Here is a 10,881-nt window from a genome sequence, read left to right as displayed (position 1 = left end):
AATGTAGAGAGAACAATGGGTTCTTTAATGGGTCTAGGCACCTCTCTCTTAAATCCAAGAAGTTTAAAGTCAATTCCAGCTGTCTTGGACTGTCCCTTGCTTGTAAAGAGCCTGTAAGTAAATTGTTAATTCAGAACCCCCTAGCTGTGATCATTAATGGATTAAATTCGGTGTTAAACCTTGCTCTAGTCTCTAGAGCACTGGCTCAGCTCTAGGGTACTGGTATCTTGTGTGCTACTTTGTACCTACGTTTATCTTTGTGTGACCATCTTTTTCAACTGATAACAGGGGGAAAAAAAGCTCATAGCAGTTATTTCTTCATTTTACACTAATTTACCCTCTTCCCCTTTCTACAATAGCTGCAATATAATGTTGTTTCAGTAGAGCAACGCTTTGAAAATTTGGCTCAAGGAGACACTGAGCAAACAGCTTTTCAGAGAGCTTCAACTCAGCTGTCAGAAGGGGCAGTTTGGTTTCTGTGCAAGCAATACTCGCATTCCAAACTGCATTAGAGAAAAGCCGGTGGGTTTGTACGCATTTTTATTATCAGTTCCAGATTAGGAATCTGATGCTAATTTCTTCTTAAAGCCTGTGTTTGCAGTAGAATTTATATTCTAAAACAAACAAAAAAAAGGATTGTGATGTTTTTCTCTCACTAGCTCACTCTTTTCTTTTTTTTTCTTTTTCTTTTTTTTCCCCCCTGGCTTTACTCCAAGGACCTTTTCCGCTTGTTCATTACATTCTCGAGATGAAGCACCCGATGGTTACAGCAGCGCTGGTAGTACTGGTGCAGGTTTCTCAGGGTTTCCCTGCCTTGTACCACCGAGGTTGGTGGAGGCTGTTAAAGGAAGGAGATAGTTGTGGAAAATGCGATTTGGCACTTTGCTCTGTGCCTAAAGACTGTCCGGCCGGGACTGTATTGGACCGTTGTGGCTGCTGTCCTGAATGTGGAAATGTGGAAGGTCAGATCTGCGACTTGGACCAGGGCAATCATTTTTACGGGCAATGTGGGGACAACCTTGAGTGCAGGTTGGATGCTGACGAAGCAAGGTTTGGGGAAGTCCCCGAACCCCAATGTGTGTGCAAGACTCAAGAGAGCATCTGTGGACCTGAAGGGAAAACCTACGAGAACATCTGTCAATTCAACAAGGCTTATGCTACGAAAAGAAATATCAGCATGAAACATAAAGGACCATGTGAATCAGGTAATATGTACAGAGGCACTTCCAAACAGATCCAAAGATCTGATTCTGATTTTCATCTATGTTACTAGATGCTCTAGTCTAACTTTATTAAACTAATACTGCATTTTTGTTATAATATTTATAATTTATTTTGTTATAATATTTATAATTAATTTTGTTATAATACTACTTTGTGTTAAACATGTAGTTCAGCAGCTGGTACTTAATCTTGTATGTATTAGACTGGTGGATTAAATCACATGGAGCCATAGATCTACAGACTAGCTCTGCTCTGAATAAGCAGAGTATGAGATATTTTCTACAAAACTTGTATCTGTAGTTGGGAATAGGTAAACAGAGAGGATAGTCTGGAGGACTATTGTTATGGACAAATTATTATTATTACTACTACTACTATTATTATTATTATTATTATTATTAGAGGACTGACCTGATAATAAAGTGGTGATAGCAAGGCAATCATATGTATATACACACACACACATGTATGTATATATATGTGTATGCATGTTGTATCTACCTGTGTGTATATATTGTAGGCAGTGAAGTAGAGGCAATAGAAGAAGATAGAATTTAATTAACAGGTCTGTTCTTTTCACAAAAAAGTCCAAAATAATCCAATTTTGGAATCAACATAAAAGCTAGCTAACCCATGAAATAGAAATCCAAATATTAGAACAAAATCAGTTTTCCGAAAGACACTGACACTGCCTGAACAGTTGTCTGTGACAATTGTTAGTGGAAGGTTTTAGCTGGGTTGTATGGGGGGAATCCTGCCTCCTGCTCATATGCTGTTCTCATTCTTCACATTATTACAAGCCTTTACTTCTGGGCACCTTTCACCTAAGTCACATGAATATAAAATGAAAAAGTGAACAGGCTTTTGTTTTCTGAATGAGAAGCTATTATTTTTTTTTAAAGTTAATGAAATATTTTCTCAAATGAAGTAAGTAGAAGAGGTCTCTGGGTCACAAATAGGTCACAGTTCTGGGAATCTAAAATTGCATCTCTGGCAAAGGTCCGTATATGAGAGTAACTTGGGTACATTTTACCTACTCCTTGCTAGCAGTCTGTTGCCTCCAATTTAGACTGTGTGCTGTGCTTTTATGTAGAATGAACACTGGATATTGAATACTTAAAAGGAAAAGTGATGAACAGCTAATACCAGACTTCTTTCTCTAGTTGCAAAAGAAAGATCCATTAAAGAATCCCTTATTTGGCATTAGGGTATTAAGCTGGGAAATGAGGCTTGTCAGTAAAGAAACATTCAGAAAACTGAATGGCGTACCAGCCCACAGTATGATTGAAAGCCTGCTAGCCCTCCGGTAGGTGTTCTTATCTGGGATTAAAATAGCACTAGTTCTTGCAGCATAACCCCTTCAGGAAGTTCTCAGTTAGAAGTGCCCCTCTAGTAGTGAGTGATGTTAACTTTGTAGCAGAGGTAGCCATTCAGGCATGCAGTGCCTTAAAGCAATGGTCCACTCTGATCAATTAAACAGAACTGGCCATGTACAAAAAGCTTTAATTTGAAAGTACTACCACTTTCCATTGCTGGTGTTGTCATCCACCAGGCCTTGCAGTCACCCCAGAGGTTCGTAACACCATTCACCAAGCAGGAGGAATGAGCTCAGCTGCTCTGCATGCTGGCATCTCCCCCAACACTTTCCCACTGCTTCCCTGGGTCCCCAGAAAGGCTGGACCCCCTCTCCAGGAATGCAGAGAAATTTTCTAGGTTCGCTCAGCTTACTGAATTGCACAGAAGCCTGGGGGAAAGTTCATAGTCGTGTCAGTGCTGTGCAGAGTTTAGTTAAAGAAAAATGGGGGCCCGTCTTCTTGGCTCTTGTGGAGGAAAGTGCCCAGCTGGAGCAGAGCGCTTGACCGTGAGGTGGGTGCTGGGCTCGGCGGGAAGGGGGAGCACAAGTGCCCCTCTTCTCAACCTCTCTGAGCAGCAGCTGACTATGCCGGCTCTGCAGATTGTGTTTTAGACCCTGGAAGGAGCCTGGGCCTCTCAGCAAGCAGCAGGGCACAGAGGTGCACCATGCCTCGGTCCCCCCTTAAGAGTCTACCAGTAAGCCCCTCTTTGCCACGGCAGCTCTCTGAAGCAGCACACTGGGCATGTGAAGGTGCACGGTGATTTAGACTGGTTTTTCACGGCTGCAACTGATGACAAAAGGCAACAGGGAGTCTGGCTCTAAGAGTAGCAAACTCGCTGCGGCACTCACTTTCCGCTGACTCCAATTTGCATAAGAAATAAACACTGAATACTGTGGGGTTTTGGTACCAAGCTATAAATATAACCTTCACTCAACTCCAAGTACTTTGTTTTGTTGTTTTTCCTTCAAAGCATCTGCTGTTTCCTATTGATGCCAAACGGATTAATTGTATACAGCAACCAATGAATAAATAAATAACAATAAACTCCTTTCATCAGAAGAGTATAGCCTTTTATCTTTCATCTAGCACCAGAAAAAAGGAGAAGAAAAAGGCCTAGCTCCCTAAAAAAACACTGAAAAAGGCTTTCTTCTCCTGAAACCTAGTTTTGATCAGTTTATCTAATAATTTACCAAGGTTACTAAGTTATATACAGATTCTCCACACTTAATCCATCCCCATTCACATTCAAACCCCTCTTGCTGATGATTTAATGAAGTAACAGAACAATCTAGCAGTGATTCTCTTTGTATTTAGCTGTGTCACATCATTTATTTTAAATGTAAATTTTGGAGTAAAAAAAAAAAAAGTAAACAAGCCACAAAATTTTCTGCCATTTTCATCAAATCAGACATAGATTAGCAAAAATCAGTAAGTTAAGGGGAAGAAAAATTATCATATTATCTAATTAATTAGTCTGGAGTGATACTAGGTTAATGTTGATTGTGAAAGGTGAAGCAGTATTTTCACTTTTCCTGGCTTCTGGTTTATGTCTTCTGTAACACATGAGGATAACGCATGACTGGGACTGTAAAAGGAGAGGAGCAACAACTGCACATTCACCTCCGGACACTGAGAATGTTTTCTGTAGCTATCAAGAAAAATTTATCTACTCCAGGAATCAAAATGGCATGTTATCATAACAGTAAAGATCTGTTTCTAAAGACACAGCTATGCAAAGAAAGTACAGACAGATATGCATGGGAGAACTCGGCAGAACACAAAATCTGAAACACAAAGATGAAGTTTGTAAATTTCTGTTAAAATGATACATCAGTATTTCAATTTTCTTCTGTAAAATACAGCAAAACAGTATTGTGAGACACATTATTTTATTTCTGGAGGCACTTCAAGTTTGAGTAGATAATGCAAGTATTTATTGCGTGTTCAGATTCAGAAAAGGCTTTTTTACATTAAAACTGTGGTTCTTCCTACTTGCTATGAGTTTGATCTCACATAATGCCAGTCATGGTCAGCCCCGGTCCAGCGAAGCCTTAACTACCTCTATAAAAGTACTCAGCTGGGGGGACTCCCACCATATCTAGACATTTCCAAGCAGTCATCTGTACTCGCCCTACAGTCAATGGAGGAAGGGGTATTTCCAGTGTGGAATTCGTCTTGGTGTACAGTAGATAGTGCCAGACAAATTTCTTGCAGGTGAGCAGCTATAATGTAGGTTTGTAATTCAGACCCTTATGTCCTCCAGGCTAAGGATGTGTTCAGACAGCGTAGTGAAGCCAGAGCCCTCAGCCTCGCGTGGCTGAGCCACGTCTGTGGACAGTCACATAAGCAGGCCCCAGTTCTTGGCTCTACTTCAGTGCTGTCAGTGTATCCATAGGACATCTGTGTTAGCACCAGAACAAAAATACTAACCAGTCAACAGCTGCCTATTTAAAAATTTGTTCATGCTGTCTTTATATGGCAATAATTTAAAGAACTCCTGTGAGTCAATGTAGACATTTGGTTTCTTTTTAAGTTTAAGATTAACTACAGGGATGTATCATTAAAAGGAGTGTGGTTGTACTGAGTTTTAATATTTCAAAGTCTCTTTTAATATCAGATGCTATGTGTTAAGTTCACAGGCAAAAAATTTCTCATCCAAGCTATTCAGTTAATGCTGATTTGAATACAAGATTTTTGAAGTAATACACATTCTGAATGTACAGTTCTCATGAAAGAACAAGTATTAAAGGGTCTAAGTACCCTAATTTGAAAATCTTACTTTTGAAGAGTAGCAGGATTGTTTAATCAGGCATTCATAAATGGGGAAATCAATACTTTGATGTATAATTTGTTTGCAATTAATTTTAATCAGTATGCATTTGATATTTTCAGCAAGATAGCAATCCTGAAAAACTGACAAATGTATTAGAAACTTTGCTTGAAAACCTGGAACAGGCTGTTACAATTTCAAATACTGAAGCATAAATGCTGTACCTAAATATTGATTCGAATATTGCAAGTAAAAATGTATTAATTATTTACTATAAGTTTCTATTTCCAAGCATCTGAAATCTGCACAAAAATACAAGCAATCTGTACAGAAATAAAAGCAGTAATTAAATACAAGTCTAATGGCCCAGAAAATACATTCATTTTTAAACACTGGTATGGAAATAGAAAGAAAACAGGAAAAACATTTCTTGCTGAGGACAAACAGATCAGGAAAAAAAGCAGCAATCTCTGAAATAGAAAAGCTGTGATAACAGTAAATATGTTATTTTGCTCTCTGCTGCTAAATATCATCATCTCCTGTTAACATTTAGTATGTTCATACATGCTTATAGAGGGATATGTATTTAAATCATGTATGAATGCATCAGGTGATAGTTTATTTTTTCGGTCTTCTAATCCCTGGACTGGCTCCCTCTCGTGGTTAACGTCAGCTTTTCTCTGGGAAAAAGTGGGAGAGCATAATTCAGAGGCAATAAATAAACAGTGGAGGGGGATGAGGGTAAGGGAACAAGAGGAAACAAGTGGAAATCTAATAATTGTAATAGAAATAACACACCTTATAAAAATAATTGGATTTCAATCACTTGTCTCATAACAAGAATATCAGATGAAAATGATAGCAATTGAGGACACATGTGAAACGTATTAAAGCTGTTATTCTGTAACTTGTTGCAATGAATTCCATGGCTAACAGACGGGGATAAGATTTTAGCCAGTTCAAGGCAATGATGTACTCAGAAAACAAATTCTGACAAGCTAGAAATATCAGTATTTTGACTTTTAAGCTAACTAAAATGTAACAGAAATTAAGAACTATCATGTGCAATCAAGTTACTCCGTGGTTTTCTGCTACAGAATTTCTTGTACTTTCCTCTGAAGAGTAGTGCTGGCTGCTTAACTGGTGGGCCTTGAGTCTAGTCCACGACGACAGCTCATGGGACACAAATTAAACTTTTAATTTCAGCTTAATTTTCACGATCATGTGCAAGGAGAAGGACAGACGAGTCCTTTGAAGTAAGTGTTTTTAAAAAGCCTGTTTACCCTTTAATGGGACACAAGGTTTCCTGAGCTTTAAAAGCTGCTTAGAATGATGTGGCTCTTCATAATGTGCGAGATGGCAAAAGGCAAACCAGTTTTATCATGTAAGTAGGAATGTTATATGCTTTTGTGTTTGTGCTTCCTTTTGCTCACTGTCTTCTAAAGCACCGTTGTCTGTTCTTTGCAGCTCCTATTATTTCTGTGCCACCTCAGGATGTCCAGAACTTCACAGGCAATGATGTCATTTTTGGCTGTGAGGTGTCAGCCTATCCTATGCCACACCTTGAATGGAAAAAAAAGGGGAATAAAATGTTTCTGCCAGGAGATGATGCCCACATCTCAGTGCAGGTAAAACTTGAGTTTTCCATGTCATATAGTTTGGGATGTGGAGTAGGGGGATTAATCAGTGAATTCCTCCTACAGAATACAACACTCTTGCAATAAATAGATTCCCAGCGGGGCCCTCTGACTACATAAAGAATTACGATTTCAGCCAGAGCAAGGATCATTGCTTTGGCAGTCCAAGCAGAAGAATTAACAGCCAGGGTACCATCTGGCCCACTTCAGGGAAAGAAAAGATGGAAGAATCTCCTTTTGTAGGTATGATTCTGGAAAAACTGAATGAACATATAAATGGAACCGTTTAGGCTACTACCTGAAAGAAGGTGCATTCTGGGAAGGATGGCTGTTGGCAACAATTTTTCTACTCTTGATGCAGAAGCACAATTCTGGCAGGTCCCTAAACTTCTGCTTTGCAAGATGCTGTTTCTGGAGACCTGCCATTTGGGTCCAGTCCCTGAGGTGTTCAAAAGGAAAGGAAAGAAACTTGCTCATTTTATGGAGGACACTATGTTTTAATCTGAGGGGAAAGAGTAGAATGGCATTAGTGTAGGCTTCAAGCAAATCTAGAAATGGCCTGAAAGTTTGAGCTAAAATTAAATAAATGAAAATGTTAATTCCTTAAAATGGAAATAACATTCTGAGGAGACAAGCTAACAAAGTCAAATGTACAGGCAGACTGCAGTAAGCCTGAAGTCTGCATCTGCATGCCTTCTCCAATGGACAGAGCCTATGCAGAGAAATGCATGGCAAATCTAGCTTTCTGGATACACAACCCAAAAGTGGTAAGATCCAGTGAACATGGGGCACAAACTGAACAAAAAGGTAGATAGAAAAAGCATGTAAAAAGCTAATTAAAGTACCAAAAGTACTGAAGTACTAAGACTCTTAAGTTATTTAGAAAAGTTTCCAGAGGCAGCATGAACACAAGTGGGATTAGTGGGCATAAATTGCTCAGAAACAATGGTGCAAGGAGCCCCATCAAAATGCTGGTTGCTTCAGAGGCTAATCTGAACCCTGTTAACCTCTCTCATTAATAGATTCAGCATGAGAGCATCTCTGTTAACATCTGTTAATGGGTTTGTGTTATTTGTTTAGAAAAGAAAGCTCACTCCTTTAAGAGGCTTTAGCCCAAGTCAGTTGAAACTGATTGTCATGAAGTGTGAAAGCTCATGGTATGACATGCCAATCCATTAAAACCTGGACGCTGAGTGTCAGCTTGGTGAGGCCACCTGGCTGCCAACAACTCACCCAGGCCCACCTGCCACTTTCATCCTGAAGAAATTTATGACCTTGAGATCAGGTGACAATGCTTTGAAGCAGCAGCAAGAACTGCTGCTGAGACACGAGGCAGGATGAGCGCTGGGAGTCAGTAGTATGAGAAGGAACAGCAATGAGAGCACTGTGAAGGGCAATGAAGTTTAAGGGGCAGAGATGGGAAAGCATGAACTCAGCAGCACAGAGCAGTAAGAAGTTAAAAGATAGGGCAGCAGAAACAAACAGAATCAAAGCATGATGGCAGTAAACAAAAGGCAAAAGTTGGAACGATTTATCCATCCACACTTATTTTGAGAAATATCACGGTGTTTCCTAGCTGCTTAATTTCAACTATTTCTTTCTCTTCTCAAAGGCAAGAGGTGGGCCTCAGAAGTATGGTGTGACAGGCTGGCTGCAGATTCAAGGCCTCAAAAAATCAGATGAAGGCATTTACATCTGCCACACCAAAAATAAGTATGGTGCAACATATGCCTCTGCAAGATTGAAAGTCATTGATGGTATTTTTTTTATTATTTGGATGTAAAGAATATAAAAAAGCATACAAGCAGGCTGCAAAGGATGGGTTTGTCAGAAAGCAAATGAAGGATGTGAGAAATTACCTAAAGATGTCTGTATTTTGACTTTTCTGTGTGCTCTTCATTTACTTTATCCTCTAACAGGTTAATATTCTAATACCAACTTCCAGAAAACAGAAAGCTGTGGATTATAGCCACACAGCTGAGACATATTATTCCACTATCCTTATCCTACAGAAGCCCTTTGATGTTAGTAGGAACTCTGCACCCAGAACAACAGCTGTTGTAGCTGAGGGAGTCTTTGAACTGTGGCAGTTCTGCTTAGCTGTTTATTTAAAAAAAAATAGGAAGGAAACAGTTATTGCTCCTTAATGAAAATGTTTGGAAAGATGTAAGAAGTAGCTTTACTATTGTTTTGCATTGGGCTGAGTCTTGCAGAATAACATCCTTCTTCCTGCAGAGAGAACTGGGTTTCCTGGCAAATGCAGGATAGAGATGTATTGTCTTATATTTGCCTCCTGGTCTAGAGGAGTTTGTCACTGGTCTAGTTTGCCACTGACGTTGTTTCTGCAAGTGGTTTTCAAAGCTTTACTGGCTCTAGTCATACTTTCAGGTGCATAGGATCTGCAGAGGACTGAACTCATAGTTTACTAGTATTGGGAATGAAATGTATTTTCAACATCTTAAAATGTGAATGATACAGAAATTTGCTTATATATCATGAGCTCCAGTGGTATGAGGTCAAGTCATCGTATAAAAAAACCCCTCCTTTTAATAGGTAACTTAACAAAGATTCAGAAATACTGAGCTTGCCATACAGATCCAAAGCCATACTTTCCTCTTTGTTCCTATCTACAACTAATTTAATCTGGATTCAATTATGTCTTGCAGGCTCGTCTCCTGCATTTGCATTTACTGCTGGCAGTAGAAGTGCAAGCTACAGCATTGAATATGAGGACTATTATGACCATTCTGATGATGAAGATGAGGAAGAATATGAATCCGGGGACTATGACAATTGAAACAATTCTGAATAATAATTTTTATATATCTGTTGTCCATCCAATACCTTCCACACTCTGTTATATTAATAGTAGTCTCTGTGCTGTAAATGGCTCCTTTGATAACACACATATTCACTTGTATATCCACCTTCCTGAAATTCAACTTTGGCTGAAGTGTATCATGCTACTTACCAGAAACAAGAACAGTTGTAAATCCATACATTTAGTCTGTTAAATAAAATTCTTAAACATGCACCTGTCTACTAAGTATATTGAAGGGATCAAATTTTATATTAATTTTTAAAATGTAAATTAAGTTGTAATTTTTCAAACATTCTGATTTGTCTAGCAAAAATGTCTATATTTAAACAAAATTTTTACGTTGTATCAATTCCCTTTTTTTTACAATGTACTAAGAGATATCAAGAGACTGTTCACATGGCAACAAGCCTAAGTATGAAGGTTGAAAAATAGTCTTTAATCTCCTTAGTTCATGTTTTCTCATAAGTTTCAGCAAGATTTTCCTTCTCATTTGAAATTTTCCACGGTTAGTCTTATCAAGGACGAAATAGCTGTCTTTTGGGGGGTTATTTTGTTTACTTTTAATAGATACATGAAGCAATCACAGTCTAAAGCAAGTGCATGGTTTTACTAGCAGAATATCCAGAAAAGATTTCTTGTACATGCAAACAGATAAGCACACCTTTTGACTTCTTTTTGTAACAGTTCTTGCACTACTAACAGTGTCGGCTTCTTTCCACCACCCTAGGCAATGGTTCAAGATTTGGGATCATTATTTTTACTCTGAACAGCATCATGTTTGGTGAGAATTACTGCAGTTTAAAGAAGGTGGCTGTTCTGTAGCTCAGTGCATGCCCATCAAACGCAGAGAGATCTGCACAACAGAGCCACTATTTGTCCTTTGTCTTGGACTGTCCTCTATCTGACCCATCTATACGACGTCCAACTAAAGTGCATTCAGCATTGCCATGCTTCTGGAAATGGCAGACAGAAAAGCAGGCATCGTTTTCTTTCTGAAAGCCGCCAGAACACATGCACATTTTTGAAACTGTCTCAACCACTTCTTGATCAGCATGAACCAGTGCAAATGTAACT

The 10,881-nt window shown here is 38.9% G+C and overlaps 1 protein-coding gene across 2 annotated transcripts; it reads left to right on the top strand.

The window, feature by feature from the left end:
- Positions 1–227: 227 nt before the first annotated feature.
- LOC141949868 (kazal-type serine protease inhibitor domain-containing protein 1-like) lies at positions 228–10,020 on the top strand. 2 transcript variants are annotated; one of them, XM_074883969.1, is made up of 5 exons: positions 228–522; positions 717–1,205; positions 6,817–6,977; positions 8,599–8,743; positions 9,653–10,020. In XM_074883969.1, exons 2-5 carry the CDS (start codon positions 749–751, stop codon positions 9,781–9,783), a joined length of 894 nt encoding a protein of 297 aa, XP_074740070.1. In that variant the 5' UTR covers positions 228–522; positions 717–748; the 3' UTR covers positions 9,784–10,020. The 2 variants fall into 2 exon arrangements, with proteins under 2 accessions (XP_074740070.1, XP_074740069.1); XM_074883968.1 differs by having other exon boundaries at positions 229–1,205.
- The last annotated feature ends 861 nt before the right edge of the window (positions 10,021–10,881 follow it).

The sequence above is a fragment of the Strix uralensis genome, chromosome 14 (assembly GCF_047716275.1).
Source record: "Strix uralensis isolate ZFMK-TIS-50842 chromosome 14, bStrUra1, whole genome shotgun sequence".
In the NCBI taxonomy this organism is placed as follows: Eukaryota; Metazoa; Chordata; class Aves; order Strigiformes; family Strigidae; genus Strix; species Strix uralensis.
Note: the sequence above shows the minus strand (reverse complement) of the source record. Positions and strands in the feature narration are given on the sequence as shown.